Consider the following 18314-nt stretch of genomic DNA (forward strand, 5'->3'; position numbering starts at 1 on the left):
AAGCTTTTCTTTCCATTTTCAATTATTATTAGGTGGCTCATTTTAACAGTTACCCCAAAAGGATAATAATGTTTTGTTGAAATAAAGAACATTGTAGTTGTGAACATTCTGAATAAGAAGACAGATTGATGGCTGCTAATCAGATCCTGCAAATAGTAGAAGTGTGATAAGTAAACCATAGAAATGTCTTACATCGTTGTTATTTTTAGCTCCTGTGGCATGGAGAAGCAGGGAAGATTCTGGAGCAGGCCAAGTCAGTGGTTAAGGTATTAAGGTTAAGCTGAGAGGCCCAGAATCAAATCCACTTCCACATCCATGACCCCATTGGATGACATTGGACCAGATACCCCTCTTAATAGAAGTCTCTCCAGAGTTGTAGTTGTGGGGATAAAAGAGGCTCTGTAGCTCAGGGTTGAACTGTGGGGGTCCTTGGTGCTTTCTGAGTGGAATGGGCCAAGTCTCCATGGGACAATTCAATAAATGCAAAAGTTAAATTAATTTTTACTGAACTGTGGCCAATAATAATAAAAATAAAGTCAATCCGGATATACAAGTTACAATAATTTTGAGGAAAATGTGGTCGTTAATAATAAAGAGTATGTAAATGAAAAAATTAATCCAGCACTGAATTGTCCGAGTTGGCCATGCTGAGTTGTCCTAGACCAGGGTTAGGCAACCTTGGCTCTTTTATGACTTGTGGACTTCAACTCCCAGAATTCCTAAGCCAGCCATGCTGAGAGGAAAGGGAGAGGTTTCCAAGCTCAGCCATGCTGGCTCAGGAATTCTGGGAGTTGAAGTCCACGAGTCATAAAAGAGCCAAGGTTGCCTACCCCTGGTCTAGACCCCTCTCTGAACAACCAGGTTCAGAGAGCATCAAGAAGCCCACAAAATCATCTCCTTTAAGCTACCTGAGGTTCTTGGAGAAAAGTCAAGGTATAAATCTAAGCGATAATCACAGCTATAACGGGAGTGATCTGAATCAGTGTTTCCTCATTCATAATAAACCAGAATTCCAAAGAATGCAAGTTATGATGATGGCAGCTGGGTGAATTGAATCTGACTTGTTTCAGATGAAAGAGAATTGAGATTAACTGTGCAGTGATGGATTTGAAGCTGTGGTTAAACTAAACTGAAAGGCCAATTTTTGAAGTCCTTGAGGAGAAAAGAGAGGGCGAACGAGAATATAAGGCGTTTTCCATGCCAACTGTGCCTTTGTTTCTGTCCCCTCTTAGATCTTCCCTCCGTGACCCTTCTTTGACAGGGAAACATTTTCCCAAAGCATTCATCCGGCTTTCTTCCTGTCCCACCTCCTGGGTTCTGTTCCTGATGAGAAGCTCATCCACTCCATTTCTTCCTTGCTCCTGTGATGTTTCCAACAGATATTCTAGCCAAAGAAAGACTGAATTCACTTCCAGACAATGGCTAGTCAACCTGATTCAATAGCAAGGCAGCACAGAGGCTCAGCAGGAAACTGGAGCTGAACTTTCTGCTTCCAAGGAAATTTTGAAGGGTGCAGCGTTTGCCTTCACTTTACACGGCCAAGTCTAAAAATCTTCCTCTTTAAATCACTCCTGCAGCACAGATTCAAAGGAATGGCTGAGATTTCCCCCCCCCCCACCCCTTTGGGTAATAATTATGTTGATTCTTCAGAAGCCCAAATCTTCAAAGATCTCTGAAGAGATATATAGCAGTGATGGTGGAATTTACAGTGTCTTTTTTTTTTTTACATCATTGTCAACTTGTGGATTCTGTCATTAAAAATCAACAAACCTAGTCAAGGTTTAACCTGCACAGTGTGGGCCTCAGATTGGGTCAGGTGCTACAAGAACATTCCTGCTAAATCGAATGAGACAAAAGGACACAATTATGAAATAGATGAACAGTATTCATAGTGGATGTATAGAAGGACTGAGTTTAATTCAACGGAGTTCTTGTCCTGCCTTAAACAGGGAAAAGTGGACCTATCTTGTATTAAAGTTAAAGTCATCTTTGAATTTAGCTCAGTCCCAGTTGACTTCATAGAAAACATATCCATATCATTTTTTTTAACAATGCCTCAGGAGAGGATTGGTGCTACTCTTTCAGGGTCTTCTTAACTACTCACATCTAGGCTAAATACCTTGAATTTCTTAGGACGAGGGGGGACATGATAGCAGTGTTCCAATATCTCAGGGGCTGCCCCAAAGAAGAGGAAGTCAAGCTATTCTCCAAAGCGCCTGAAGGCAGGACAAGAAGCAACGGGTGGAAACTAACCAAAGAGAGAAGCAATCTAGAACTAAGAAGAAACTTCCTGACAGTTAGAACAATTAACCAGTGGAACAAGGAATAACCAGGTCTGATCCTTCTTAGTGGTGGGCTAAGAGGCTGCATTGGGACTAGCCTGAGAAGCATTGAGCAGATTTTTCTCCCTTCCAGACAACTTACTACTCATCCAGCAAATTGCAGAGGTTCACTAATCATAGCAGATCTTGGTCATCCTTTGTTAGGAGAGGATGTTGAATGTTTGGCCCATGATTGCATATATCCAAGTGGCCCATGATTGCATATATCCAAGTGGCACTCTAATCTCTAATGGATACATGGTGCCTCCATTTAACACAATGAGGTGAACATTTGAAAGCAGCAGGGTGCTTCAGAAAGTGTGATGACACCCATTAATTTCCCCCTTTTGAATCATGGACTCAGCCACCCTTGGAAGGCATGCCCAGCTGATTTGAAGGCTATCCCTGATTGCATGTACCCCAAGACTGCATTTGGGTGGGACCAACTGCAGGTCCAAGTCCTGAGCAAGCAGACCTGGGTAGAGATGGCCTTTGAAGCAACTGTCCCATCCTTCTGAAAGATAAGGTTGCTTTAATGGTTGGTGAGAGGTGAAGTATCTTTCTGAACATCCCACTGGATTCATTGCACAGTCCAATACAGCAGTGTCCCCCAACCTTTTGGGCACCAAGGACTGGTTCCTTGGAGAGAGGTTTTTCCTGTAGACCAGAGGGGGCGTGGTTTCAACATGCTGCCTGCATCCCGCAGATGGGGCTTCACTGGTTTGAGCAGACCGGTTTCTGGCATGCCATGGCCTGGTGCCAGTCCATGGCCTGGGGGTTGGGGACCCTTGCAATGCATAATAACAGAGTTGAAGGGACCTTGGAGGTCTTCTAGTCCAACCCCTGCTCAAGCAAGAGACCCTAGATCAGGGGTAGGCAACCTTGGCTCTTTTATGACTCATGGACGTCAACTCCCAGAATTCCTGAGCCAGCCATGCTGAGGGGAACGGGAGAGGTTTCCATGCTTAGCCATGCTTAGCCTACCCCTGCCCTAGATCATTTTAGACAAATGGTTGTCCAGTCCTTTCTTAAAAGCCTCCAGTGTTAGAACACCCACAACTTCTGAAGGCAAGCAGAGCCACTGATCAATTGTTCTTACTGTCAGAAAATTTCTCCTTAGTTCTAGGTTGCTTCTCTCTTTAATTCGATTCCATCCATTGCTTCTTGTCTTGTTTTCTGGAGCTCTGGAAAATATGTTGACCTCCTCATCTTTTTAGGCACCCCTCAAATATTGGAATCCTACTATCATGTCACCCCTAGTTCTTCTTTTCACTAGACTAGACATACCCAATTCCTGCAACCGTTCTTGTATGTTTTAGCCTTCAGCCCCCCCAATCCTCTTTGTCGCTCTTTTCTGCACTCTTTCCAGAGTCTTTCCAGAGTCTCAAAATCTTTTTTTATATTGTGGTGCCCAAAATTGGAAGCATTCCAAGTGTGGTCTTATAAAGAGGCAATATCACTTCTCGTGATCTTGATTCTGTCCATCTGTTAATGCAGTCCAGGACTGCATTGGCTTTTTTTGGCAGCTGCAGCATTTTGCTGGCCTCATATTTAAGTGATTATCCTCTAGGACCCCGAGATCCCTCTCGCAGTCCCTTCAGTTCCGTAAGCGAACAACGCGAAAAACCTTGAATACATTTCTGTCCACACTCATAGCCTTCTTCTCTGCGTCCTGCTCTTTTGTTCTCAGAGTGAAACAGGGAGATTTCCTCTCCTGGGGAAATCAGCTTTGGGACACTCAGGAAAGGGAGAGGGGCAGTGGCAGAAGTGACCCAAATAGCAAGAAGGTGTCAATGTGCTAAATGGGGCATGACCTGCTTGGGATCTGCTGATTTATGGCTCTGAAAAAAAAAGTTCCCATTTGCCTACATGGCTTCTCCTTCTGTTGAATAACGAGTTCAGGGTGGGGGGAGATGGTTAAAGTATCAGCTGTAAATTGGTGCAAGGCACGGAAAAGGGACATTAGCCTCTAATCAGATTCCAACAGTTCATTAAACCTGCCCGTCTGAGCACCGTCCTTTGTCTGCTCGGAGGCAGGCCCTGTTTGGGCCAGATCCAGCTTCTGCTCTCGTCTTTCTTCCCTGCGAGCAGCCCCAGGCGCCTGTCACAGCTGGAGACCCTCCCAGCAGAGCAGAGCCTTCCAGGCAGACAGCGCAGCCCCCTCCCCAATCCATCCGGCAGTTGCTTCTCCCCCTGTGCAGAAGGGCCCCCAGGCGAGATCCCTCACCTCAGGGAGATTTATGACCCCATTGGCCATTGCAAGCCTTGCAGTAGCTGGCCTTCTTGGGGCTCGTGGATGGAAAAGGAGGCCTAGCTATGCCAGGCAGAAAGAGGGAAGGAAGGGCTTTGAGCAGGGCTGACTGGAGAGACAGGCTGGCTGTGCTTTCTGTTCCACCCTGGGCGGATGGCCAAACCGCCACTGCTGGTGACACCCTTGGATATGAAAGGCAGGCCTGGTCAGCCCACACCCTCCTGGAAAGCATCTGGCCTGGCATCATTTCCCCCCTTTTATTGTTTTGAGCATTGCCTGGTTGCTAGAAAGTCCTCCCGTTCCTATGGCTCAGAAGGGGAAGGGGTGTGTCTTAGGGAATGAAAGTGAACCATCACCTCCCTTGTGAGTCTTTCTTTTAAGGGGCTTTCAGCTTCTCCCAAGAAATGGCAGCTTTTTTTTTAAATTTATGGGATTGCATGTTATCCCCCGAGTTTGGATATAATTCCCATTTGCATTCAAATAGTCCAAATCCTACACCAGGAAAAGGGGATTTTTGCACCCAGGGTAATTTGTAATGTTTGCATAATCTGTGTATCACAGAGCTCAGTTTGGGAAATGATTTTGGGCCTTTTCTGGCTCAGCAAGCAGAACAGCTTATTTGGAGGACCTATTGGGCTGAAAACACGAGGGCTAGGAACTTTGTTTTTTCCAGCACATAAAACTTAAGCTATAACAAAAAGAAAACCCAAATTCTGCGCCTGAAGCATTTTTCCATGATGACGGTTGCACAGATCTGAATTGTAGGTAATCCTCGACTTACAACAATTCATTTAGGGACTGTTCAAGGTTACAACAGCACTGAAAAAAGCGACTTATGACCGTTTTTCATACTTGCGACTATTGCGGCATCCCCATGGTCACATGATCAAAATTTTGACGCTTGGCAACTGACTCATATTCATGAGTGTTGCAGTGTCCTGAGGTCATGTGTTCACCTTTTGCGACCTTTGACTAGCAAAGTCAATGGGGAAGTCAGATGATGTGTTATTAACTTAACTGTGTTATTAACTTAACAACTTCAGCGATTCAGTTAACATCTGTGGCAAGAATGGTCATGAAATGGGACACGATTCACTTAATAACTGTCTTGTTTAGCAACAGAAATTTTGGGCTCAATTGTGTGGTTGTGAGTTGAGGACTACCTGTACATAATTCTGAAACAAATTACATATTTATACTTGAAGGTGCTAATGTTGGTCCTCCAGGAGGATATTCAGTGTGTCCATCTAGCAGTCCTTTATAATGCAGAGGGAAACAGCTCTGATTGTCTTGGAGAAGGTGTCATGTCTTCATTGGAGCCTGAATTTGTGGAGGAAAATGAGCTGGAACAGGACCCTATGGAGGTCGAGGGAGAGGTGTCTGTGGTTTCAGAGGAATGTGGGGAAGAGCAGGCCAAGGCAGGCCAGGGCCCTTCAGGATTGGGACAGGATGAACAGGAGAGACAGAGTTTAGGTGATGAGCAAGGGCCACCCCCACCTGATCCTAGAGCATGAAGAGTGGAGAGGAGGAGGGGAAAATGCAGGCAGCCTCAATTACTCAGGAGGAGAGCGTCCAGCCCCTCTGCACAAGGCACATCTGGAGACTGAGATTTAAGGAGACGCTATGGGGAGGCATTTGTTGGGAACAAACACTGATTCTTTGGAGTTTTGTGTTGTTGCTGATCTCTTGTTCTTTGACTTCTGCTTGGAAACCCGTAAACTCTGACCATTGGACTGGCTGACAACATTGCTTGAATGTTCAAAGATCTCAGACTGTATTTTGGCTTCCCTTTTGAAACTGCTCAGGCAAGCGTGTATTCACACAAACTCCATAGGTTTATGATGTATGTGTCATTCCTTGTTATCTCCGTGGCCTTGAGTAAATTCCTCTCCTAATCAGACTGTATGTGAAACTACTTGCAGCCAGAGGCGGCTAAAGGTGTGTGTGTCTTCCTTTGTTTGGAGGTTTGCCAGAAACGTGGGAGCATTTAGGGAAAATTTGGAGCAATTAAAGGGTGGTTTGAATTGCCAGCTGAGTGCATTGCCTCTGTGCTCTGCCCTGGGTCATCACAGAAGGCTTAAGGAAGACTACAAGCCATGCAGACTCCCACTGACCAAGGGAAGAGTCCAGAGCCAATTAGGGCTGGTCTGTGAAGTATCACCATTAGACTGCATGGCTTGTAGTCTTCCCCAAGCCTTCTCCATTGCTGCAGATCCCATTTTTCAATATATACTGTATGGTATTTGTGGAAGAAAGTAGACAAAGACAAAGCCCAAATCTGATCCCTGAAAGAGCCAGGTGACATTAAAGGAAGTTTTGCATGGGAGAACCAGTGTGAAGAAGATCTAAAAAAGGTTCTCCAAGGCTTAACCTCCTATCAGGGGTTATGAAGGGAACTTAGCCATGGCCTGCCAGCAGTCCATCCCAGGACACTTTCCCCTGTTCTTGACCATGTCTGCCAAGAGCTGTGGCCCTGGGATTTGGAGAGGGGAAGCAGAAGCAAAAAGACTTTGGGAAAAGGACTCTGAACCTCTTGTCAGGGAATGGAGTTGGCATTGAAGCAAGAAGCCCTGCCAGAGGGAAAACGAATCAACCATAAGGCTGGGGAGGGCTAGTTTGTTGTTGTTGTTGTTGTTATTGTTATTAAATGACCAGGCTAGAAACTGGAAGACTGTGAGTTTTAATTGTGCCTTAGGGTTGAAGCCAGCTGGGTGATCTTGGACCAGTCCTTTTCCCTCAGCCCTAGGAAGGAGGCAATGGCAAACCAATTCTGAAAAACCTTGCCAAGAAAACTATAGGGACTGGCCCAGGTGGTCACAGGAGTCAAAAAACTGTCTTAAACACGCCAAAAAGAGAGAGAAAAATGCCACATAGCTACTGCCATGTTTACAGCAGTTACAAACTCCTGCTTTTTTGAAAGTTCAAGGGCAATGTTGTCTTTGTTCCTGTTTCCAATAAAGGAGAGAGTCAGGAATAAACTGAACCCCATTAATTGAAACAGGAAAGGTTTGAGATCAGTTGGGTCCAGAACTGATGTCAAAGTGTTGGAAAATACTTGCCTGGAAGTTCTTGGAGATAGACCTGATTAATAGACAAATCCTTGCACTTTCTCTTTACAAACCAGAATGTTCCATTGCTTTCTTTCTCCTGGGCTCATCTTTACTTTTCTTCTTCTTCCTCTTCTCTTTAAGGCTATTAACACATTGAAGAACAGAATGTTAATGCTTGATGGGATGCCTGCAGTCAGAGTCAAAACGGAGCTGCTGGAATCAGAACAAGGGGTGAGTGTCAGTCTTCCGTTCTTCTCCATCCCGCTCAGATATTCCTGCTTGCTTAATCCCTGGGGAAGTACCCCTAGGCTTCCCTTTCCAGTAGGTTGGATGATCTTGACACAAATGGGTGCAATTCTCCATCCAGTTTCTTCTCACCTTCGGTGTCACCTGGTAGAGTGAATGTACTCTTGCTCTGAAATTGTCATCTACAAGCTTGTGGGAGACAGTAGAGGGAGTCCAGGAAATTGTTTTGAGAGAAGGAACAAGGCATGGCCATACTTTCATGCAGTGATGCAGCCACTCGGACAATTTCTTAGTATTTGTTGGTGAAGAAAGTAAAAAGTGGGGAGAATCATTTTGTTTTCTTCAACCACTGGAATAATCCTAGTAGTACATGTTTCCTTGCAACCGTGGAAGTAAAGCTACCTAGTTGGTTAAAAAAAAAATCAGAGGAAGAAGCATTCTTTGAGTGATGTTGGAACTAGTAGAACCTTTCCTGAAGCTCTAACCTTGCCTGGAGAGATTATGAAAGTGAAATAAGAGCAGAGTCAACCCTGCAGTGGTGGTGTAAGAGATCTTGTGGCCAGAAAGAGAATCCAGATTTCCTGATCCCTACTTTGCCCTGAACATCTTCCTTCCCCTGTCCTGACCACTTTCTACAGGGGGACGATCGAGATCGTCATATGGCATCACAGTCTGGTTTGGAAGCATCACTGCTTCAGACAGGAAGGTGGTGCAGAGAGTGGTGAGAACGGCCGAAAAGATCATTGGCTGATCCCTCCCTCCTATCCAGGACTTAGCACAGAAGTGTTGCTTGAGCAAGGTCCATAAGATTATCTGGGACACTACACATCCTCTTCACAACCTGTTTTCCTTGTTACCTTCTGGGAGGAGGGGGCTCTGTGGTATCCATAGCAGAACATCCAGATTCAGCCAGAGTTTCATTCCATACAGCATTAACCTTGTGAACTCTCAAGCTTCCTCCTTCCGTTATATATTCAGGTTGGACAGTATTTAATATTTATTTGCTATGTATATGTAGGAGTGTGGATCTATACATATGTTGTACATAGTATGTTTTAGGTGTGTGTCATGTATGTGTTTCACTTTGAGAGCGGGCAACTAAATTTCATTTTTGATGTGTGCCGTTGTGCCCACAGTATAAAAAAAAATGACAATAAAGGTTATCTTATCTTATCTAACAGGTTAACCCTTCAAAATGTTTTCTTCACTATGGAGATTCTCAGTCATGGTTGTCCCAAAGGTGCTTTTCAAAAGGCAACTGGACCTTCAAAAGGCAGCTGGACCTTCTGAACTGAAGAAGCTTCTTGGATGAGAACTGAAACATCTACAAGGAAGAAAGCCAAGACAGTCCAGTTGCCTTTTGAAAAAGCACCTTTGGAAAGTTTTCCTCACAAATGACTTTGTGCCATTTTCTCCTTATCGTCACTCCTCATGGTGATTTCTAAAGGCAACGCCTTGTCCAATAGCTTATTCTACCTCCTTTATCTGCCATTAGTGCTCCGTTATATCAAAGGAGAGTTAACCAAAGTGAATGAAAAATTGCAGGAGGGAATTGGTTTTTCTGGCAAGGCTTTTTCTGGAGCAGAAGGCCAAGCAGTGAGAAGTCCCCAAAGTGCTTTCTTTCCAAAAGGCAACTGGAGTTTCTTGTTTTTCTTGAAGACGTTTTGCTTCTCATCCAAGAAGCCTCTTCAGTTCTGACAGGATGGTGGAGAATGGAAGGATTTATATTCCTCGCTGTCATTGGGTCATTACCACTATAAATGTATAAAGAATATAAATCCTTCCATGTGAGAAGCGAAACATCTTCAAGCAAAACTAGAAAGTCCAGTTGCCTTTTGAAAGAAAACGCCTTTGAGGCAACCATGACCTGGATGACGGAGAATCTTCATAGGCAAGCAGTGAGAAGCTTAAAGAAGAACAGACCATGAATGGGTTTATGAATGTAGTGAAAGCAACGATAGTCTGCAAGGACAGAAAATTATGGAGAGAGAGAGTGGAGGATCTTGATGTAAACTAGATTTAGCTATCTCTTTTTCTTTCCTCCTGTATGTTCTTTGGGTCTTCATTTTTGGGCCATTTCTTTCACTCTCTTTCCACAATTTGTCTAATGTTTCTGGTCCCCAAAGGGAGTAAGATACTGTAGTGGGTATAAATGTGGAGTATTCCTTCATTCTTCCTCTCCTCTGTGCTCCATGAAAGAAAGCTTCAGAGATCATCAAGTCTGCACATTCCCTGACCAGTCTTTTTAGCTAGAGGCTGGGATCCTTATCCCATATCATTGCTGTCTTGGAGTCTGAAGTCCAGCTCCTTCAAGGCTACTTGGCTGGCTGTAAGAAAAGAAAGCAAAAAATCAGAATTTCTGGTGGCATTAAAAAAACAAACAAACTTGGCATGTTTCTTATTAAAAACATGCCTTGCCTGCCATGCGTGCCTTTCCATCATTGTGGAATTATCTAAAAGTCACCATGTGATCCTACTTTTGTAGGAAAGAGCAACGAATGATAATGTTGCAGTCTTCTGGCAATTTCCCACTCCCCCTCCCCCCCCCCAAAAAAAGTCAGAAGAGCTGGATTTTCTGTCCACAAGCTCCTGGAATGAAGTGAGGCAACACAGCCATGAAATACCTTCCTTCACCATTAATAACTCCTGATCTTCTTCTCCTGGGCGTCTTATATAGCTTTCCACAGTTCTGCAGCAATGGTCCTGGAGAGGTATGGGGTGGACATGGTTCTTTTGCGCTCTACAGAAAGCTGGTCGAGTGTAGATAATAAATTACCTCCTGTGGCCAATAAAAGTGCTAAACAATCTTGTTTGTACTGTTTATTTTTATTTTGGGTTCTTTTTCTTAGGTTTTTAAGTGCTGCAATTTCACTTTACTGTTCTTTTGAGGTCCATATATAAACTTACTTCAATTCCCTCTCATTCCTTCTAGGAAAAAGGGAAGATGCATCTCCCTTTTATAACCTTACTGAGGTTTCTTGTTACGTAGCTCGCATAAATTATCTTCCTGGACTTTGTCTTTAGTTTCATACTGGGAGGGGGAAGTAAGGAGATGATTTTGGGTGGGGGTGGGGTGGGGGGGATTTCCCTTGGTGCCTCATTACAGCCATGGAAGGCTGTTTACTCCAAATCTTGGAGCAAAAGAAGGATAAGACCTGTGAGGATCAATGGACAATTTGGGTTGTTATATCACAGAGCAACCTTGAGTCTGAATTTCTCGGGCATATGTGAGGTCATGAGGCACCTAAAACATCTCTTAATGTTAGAAAGGCATCCCATTTGGGTCATGGTGGAGATCTCAAGGCTTCTGAGAAGAACCTGTTAAGATAGCCTAGGCAGGTATCTGCCCTGGGCTGGGAATGGTCCTAGTCGAGGGGTCCTTGGTACTCTCTGAGCTTGCTTGCTTGTTTTCTTACAGACATTCCATTACCCAAACTAGGTAATATCATCAGGACGAGCACTTATGATGTTACCTAGTTTGGGTAATGAAATGTTTCAGCAAGCTGAGAGAGAATCAAGGACCTGTCATGTCAACCCTGAGCTACAAATATTCTCCTTTATTAGGTCCTAGTTAAAGTTGGCTGATTTCAACAAAACTAAGATGCTTTGTATGTGAATGAGAGATTAGCAACAATTACTAACAGTGTAGAGTATATTAGCATTAGATCCTCCCATGCTATGTAGCATATTGGGCTGCAAAGGATCTCCAGCATTTTTGGTCTTGGATGAGTACTTGAGACTCTAAATATCAACCGTGTTATGTTTAGAGCCTTTAAGTCTTCCATGAATGTTCTTCACCAAGTATTTTGAGGGTGTCCTCTTGGTTGTTTGGCATCAAGTGGGGCCCATCTCATTGCCATCTTGAGGATTCGATTGTTCTCCATGCGGAGAATATGACTTGCAAGTTGGAGTCTTTCTGTGTGACAATGTTATGTATTTTGAAGGGGTTTTTTTAAAAAAAAATTTCCTATTCTACGTTGATCCTGTAAACAGCAGTGTAGAGTAGGAAGTAAAAACACCACCACCACCAGAAAAAAGGTAGCAGTGATATTTCCATACTGCAGCCAAGGAAAATCTTCCCTGCTCATCAAGGTTGGAGTCGATCTGAGAGTGTCTTGGCCTTTAAGCCCATGTGCAAGTAGTGCTAGACTTCACTACTGACATAGTTCTGAAACATCTAGAACCCAGCAGAAACGGATTCTCAACAGGGCTCCATTTGGGAAGCCCTTGGTCCAATCCAGGAATCAGGAATTCGTATGAGAATTCAGTGTCTTCTTTACAGTCTCAATAATTAAATGTCTCACTATTAATTTTTTTAAAAGCTTTCTTTGCAGATAATATAAAATGTTTGTATCTGTCTCTGACATCCTTGTGGGAGCACCAACAAATCGTGAATGTTCTCTATGAAAATTGTTTTACTTGTGGGTCTGAAATATTTTGTTTTGGCCATAATTCCCTCCCCTCCCCTTTTTTTTAAAAGCATGCCTGTTCTCTTTTTGAAATTCCAACCATCAATAAAGTAATGAAAGATGCTGAAAGCTGAATAATGATTCAGTACAATGAAATCCAAACAAACTTTGCAGAGCGGTATAAATAACTCTCAGCCTCACTTGACTGATGGGGTGATAATAGCTTTGCTTCTGAGGCAGCTCCTGTGCCTTGATATTAATGGTGACTACTGACAATAGGAGTCCAAACTGACCTGGAAGGTGGAACGAACAAATATTTCCAACTGGAAGTTACTAGTAGGGGATGAATATGTTTTGGAGCTGCTTTCGCTTGAGGTACGTCACTTCAAGATAGTTCCTTTAGATCAGGGGTCTTCAAACTTGGCCGCTTTATGAGTTGTGGACTTCAACTCCCAGAATTCCTCAGCCAGGCAGGCTGGCTGAGGAATTCTGGGAGTTGAAGTCCACAAGTCATAAAAGGGCCAAGTTTGAAGACCCCTGCTTTAGATCAATGGTCCCCAACCTTTGTAGCTTTGCAAACTAGCAGTGGTGGCAGGAGAGGTCGCAAAAGATGATCACATGACTGTGGGACATTGCAACCATCATAAATATGAGTCAGTTGTCCAGCATACGAACGTAAAGCACATGACACAACCTAATCCCATCAATGTGCAAATGGAGCTTCACACACTTGCCAACTGCTTGCACGGCCCGGATTCCAATGGGCTGTGGACCGGGTACTGGTCCACAGACTGAGGGTTAGGGGCCCTTGCTTTAAATCTTAAATACAGGGTTAGGTTTGTCTGAATGTGAGCATTGTAAGTTCCAGATCACTGTTGATATTACCCCCATTCTGTGGCAGCAAGTGTGGCCTAGAAGAAGGATTTCCTATCTCTGTTTCTGTGGCGTTTTGCAGAGTCATCCAATGGTGTTTCTTTCTGGCACTGAGGGAGATTCTCAAAGAGACAGGAGAGTTTGGTTGCCACATAGGTGGCTTGGAGTGATAAGTTTGCAGAATACTTTGAGTATAAAGGTTGTTCATATCAATCATGACTGGAGGGAAGCAGGTATGTTCAGCATTTTCCTTGGATCCTGGTGTTTTTCGCCTTGAGGTTGTATTAGGGAGATGGTATCTGGTGAGGCATAGGAAGTTGTTAGTGGCATTTTAAAGCAGTATTGGCACATTTTTAACAGTGGCATGATCAGACTGCTGGTGAAGAAACCTAATCTGGGCCTGGAAGTTGAAATCAAAACCTTGAAGCCATCATCACATTTGAGGGCAACAGGCATTCTGCATTTATTTATAGCTGTCTTGGTGACCATCCTGGAGCAGGGCAAGGTGAACCCTGTTGCTTCTCTTGGTCCTTTTCTGCAGCTTCTAATAAAAATAGTCCAGTAGTATAAAATGGAGAAAGATGATATAGTGCAATATGTCTTGAAGGAAACATTATATGAGGGCAGGACTGAAATACATAATGTAACATTATGGCAACTGATCTCAGAAAAAAAAAAGTAAGGACGGATCTGGTTGACAGGTGATCACCAGAAACAGGACTGTAGCTTGGACTGGAAAGTCATTAAAATATCTTGGTGCCTCCAGTCCAAATGCTCACCAGATTCAGCCTTGCTTAGCTTTTCAGATGAACCACAGTTGGCCAATTGCTTCTCTTTATAATGATATATGAAAATATCTCACATATATGCTTATCTCTATGAACAAAATCTCCTAAGAAACAATAATAATGAGACTGAGAATAGAAACTAGACCAGGGGTAGGCAACCTTGGCTCTTTTATGACTCATGGACTTCAACTCCCAGAATTCCTGAGCCAGCCATGCTGAGGGGAAAGGGAGAGGTTTCCAAGCTGAGCCATGCTGGCTCAGGAATTCTGGGAGTTGAAGTCCACGAGTCATAAAAGAGCCAAGGTTGCCTATCCCTGAACTAGACCTACATCTGCTTGTAAGTGATCCTGAGCATATATAATGAGTTGTTTTTCCCTGTGACTAAAAATGCCACCCTGAAAGGCTCTGACCTTCCTTGCACCAACCTCATGTCTTCCAAAATTCTCTAGCCCAAGACAGGATGAACCATCCTTGATTAACTAACAAACTAATTAGGGTTGGCCCTAGCTAGCACAAGGCTGGGTGGCTACTTGATCCTCCAAGGTTACAGGATATATGGGACACTCAGAAGACAATGGCAAACCACTTCTGTAATATTTGCCCTATGGATGCTACCACCAGGATTTAGGTTTGACCTGAGAGTATCTTTACTTTAATTTATTGACTTTTTCTGCAGGCCATAAAGCTGAGCTCCCAAGGGCTGATTTAAGCCATATGTCATGTGGACCACAAAACATGGTCTACAAACATCAGTAACTGAGAAAGGGAACTGATCTTGAGATTCCATTCCCAAGGCATTTCAGTATTCCCTTTTCCATATTTAATAAATACATACTCCACTTTTCCATTTGTCAAAGTTCAGATTGGCTAACAAGGTAGCTGTCAGCCAAGACTAGGAAATCAATGCAATGTAGGTTAGTGCCACTTTTAGTGTAAGAGAATAGTAATATAATTTCACATTTTCCCCCTCTTCATCTTTCTGTGAACTAGGGAGGGTCTGGTTTGAACCAATTACTCATGCTACTTTCTGAGTCTGGGCTTAGACTCCTCTTATCTGACTTTTGCCTTCTTCCTCCTGTCCTTCAAGGCTGTTTCCTCTTTCCTCTGCAGTAGCAGGGAAAAATAAAGTGGAAATATCTTCAATTATCATGGTTGAAATACACTATAAATACCTAAATGGCAAACCCATTGACCAATCAAGTCAATTTGAAAAATGCAATTGAATTAGATGGTAATAAAATCTGATTTAAAGAGAATGATAGAGAAGGATTAGAAGTTCATTACCTTGGTGCCACTGAAGAGAAGACCTTCATCTCCATTCCAGGTGAATGTACCTTGGATGTAGGTGAGACAGACAGGAGGAATTCTGTCCCTGATTTTCAAGCTTATGGCCTCCAACATCTCTGAAGCAGGAGCACAAAAGCATCCATTGAAGTTGGCCCTATGAAGTTCTCATAGCTAAGTCAAAATCCTCTGGAAATGTTGGAATGGAAGAGAGAGAGAAGATATTGAGAAAGTGGAAAGTGAGACAGGATCAAAGGATCAAAAGAGAAGATCAGAACCCTTGGGATTCATAGGCAGTGGGCCCAACCGTGTGTAAGTCCTCTTGTTATTTAATATCAGCAGGTCAGTTTAGAATAGTGAATGTGTTGTTTTGTAGATCTTTCCTTTGGGTATTTTATGGCTGATTTAAACTAAGCATAGAGAAAAAAATCTTCAGAGAATTTAACCCATCTTCCAAAAACTCACAAGACTGCTTTGAAACTTGAAACAACCTTTCCCTTCAGCCACACATATTTAATATTTAAATTTGACTTTATGATTCTTCTATTTCTTTACTATATTTCTGAGTTGTGTGTGCATTGAGTGCAAAAAACAGTTTTATCTTTCTTTAAAAATTGTTTAGGTATTTCTACTGAGAAGGAAGTCCAGTGTTGACTTCATATTCTTATTTGAAGAAGATTTTGTGCTTATTATGGAATTATAACTAATTTAAAATGGAAGGATTTTTCTAGAAATTAACAACTGATTTTATTTTTAACTAGCTGTACCCAGCCACACATTGCTGTGGCTCAGTCTGGTTAAATGGAAAAGAAAGAAAAGAGAAAGTGCACATTTGTAATATGTTTAATTTCACAATGCTTGTGGGTATACAATATTTTTTGTTGTTCCATTGTCTGTGCAGATATAGATATAAATCGTAGCGTGTGTTGCTTTTACGTCCAACAGATGGCGCTGTTTTTCAAAAAAGCATGTTTTTACCTGTCACAGGTGTGACATCTATATAATAGTAGGTATATAAAAACACGTGCGTATTCGAATGCAACGTTGTGTCAAAATTTCAAAGCAATCGGTGAAGAACTTTCGGAGATTTAAGATTTTGAACAAACAAACATTTACATTTTTATTTATATAGATTCTCATTTTTATTGATTTAATATAAAAACAAAGAGAAGTTAAAAAAAGAATAAAATTGGAAGAAACAGATAGTAGTATACCAGCACTCTCTAAGCAGTTTACAGAGTCAGCCTCTTGCCCCCAACAATCTGGGTCCTCATTTTACCAATTTCGGAAGGATGGAAGGCTGAGTCAACCTTGAGTTGGTGAAAATCAATTTCCTGGCAGTGTGCAGAGTTAGGCTGCAATACTGCCTTCTAACCACTGCGCCACCACACTCAAAAAAGACCAAACAGCAACAAAACTGCATTAAAGATAAAAATTATTCAGCACAATTTTTAAGTGCTTCATTAAACCTTGACAGCACAGAATAATATTGATATATCATTTCATTACCTCAGTAGAGATCTGCTTCATGTCTGAAAGAGAGCCCATATGGATGATACAATATTGTAAATCTGGAATTACCTTCCTTTGAACGTTGAATAATACTCAGTGAGCTTCCTACAATTTGCATTGCTTAAGCTAAACAAAGCATTTAACACAATGTGCATAGTCCAATGGAAATCATCTTGCACAGAAAACCCCCATTAGATGATTATAATTGGGGATGTACGTAGTTACAAACAAACTTTTATTGAAATAGTTTGAACAGTAGTGGGAGTTTTGGTCTGTATCTGATTAGATCCTGCTGAGGATCTGAGAAATATTGACTGTGGTCTCCTATGTTTATTATGATACCTGGCCTGCAAAAATCTCACCAAGGACTACAGGGCAGCAGAGAAATTCAGAAAACTTTCTTAATTCTTTCCTCCCAACTTGTGCAAATCCAGATTTTTGCAGCCAAGATTGGGAAGCCTTGTCTATTTTCCTCCTAAATGGTTTTGGAGGAGGGTCTACGACAACTCACCATGGCCAACTTGGCACGGCCAACTCACCACAGCCAACTTGCTGCATCCGACTCACTGCACCCAACTCACCAAGGGACAACTCGCCATGGCCAAACTGGCTACGGGACAACCGGCCACGGGACAAGAGTTATACTAATGTCAAAGAAATAGTGAAATAGAATCATTAAAGAAAGGATGCCAACAGAGTGACAAAATGAAATGTGAATGACATTTTTAAAAAAAATAATAATTCTTATTTTAAATAATTAAATTTAATTGTTGAATTGCCCCGCAACAAATTGGCCATGTTGAGTTGGCCGTGGTGAGCTGGCTGCAGCAAGTTGTCCCATTCCATTTGGAGGATTGGGGAGTTCTCCAGAATAAACTGGAGAGAGAGTAGAAGACAAAACTGACTTGAGAAGCCAACAGGCTATGGGGCGTAATGCCAGCCCCCTTTATTTGCAAGGATGCATCTTGTTGCACTAAGACATTTTGAGAAAATGATGAAAACTGGGTGGGCTGATGGAATGGATATCCTAGGAAGGATCCTCACTAGCTCATTCTTGGGTAAAGAGATGTTTGGGGCCAATGACCACAGCAGTCATTCCTCAAGAACGCCTGCAACTTGCTCTCAACAATGTCCCATTTCAGAAGTGATTGGAGAGTATTGCAAAGCAGAAAAGTGACAACTTACTACTAGAGGTTGCTTTAATTGCTTTGTTGGAAAAGGGAACCACAGTCAAGGCCTGTTTGCAGCAGAAGTAGCAAAGATAATAAATCTTGCATCCTCTTACAGAGCCTTTAAATTGGGAATGCCTGCCACAGGGGCAACTCCCGTGTTCCTGGAGAACAGCAATAAATTTCCATGGAGTTTTACAGGGCTCCAGATACTTGTGTGCTGAGTCGGAAGCTCTGTGCAAGGGAATGCCAGTCATTGCAAAGAAAATAATTTATGGGTGCCCTTTGCAAATGTTTTATTGAACACAGAGTTTTCAAGCAAGGGAGCACAAGCTCCATTTCTCCCCCCCCCTTAACCTGATAGGTTTGTAAATAAAAAGGTTTGGATGTGATTACAGGTGGAACTGATTT

At 42.7% G+C, this 18314-nt stretch overlaps 1 protein-coding gene across 1 annotated transcript in view; it reads left to right on the forward strand.

The window, feature by feature from the left end:
• The window catches only part of KLF12 (Kruppel like factor 12), a 156431-nt gene that overhangs the window by 14975 nt on the left and 123142 nt on the right, over nt 1-18314 (forward strand). Inside the window, exon 3 of the mRNA XM_015832331.2 lies at nt 7764-7853. Within this exon, the coding sequence (XP_015687817.2) occupies nt 7764-7853 (90 nt within the window). The remainder of the gene's footprint in view (nt 1-7763; nt 7854-18314) is intronic.

The sequence above is a fragment of the Protobothrops mucrosquamatus genome, unplaced genomic scaffold, assembly GCF_001527695.2.
Source record: "Protobothrops mucrosquamatus isolate PMUCROS unplaced genomic scaffold, P.Mucros_1.0 scaffold2, whole genome shotgun sequence".
Taxonomy (NCBI): domain Eukaryota; kingdom Metazoa; phylum Chordata; class Lepidosauria; order Squamata; family Viperidae; genus Protobothrops; species Protobothrops mucrosquamatus.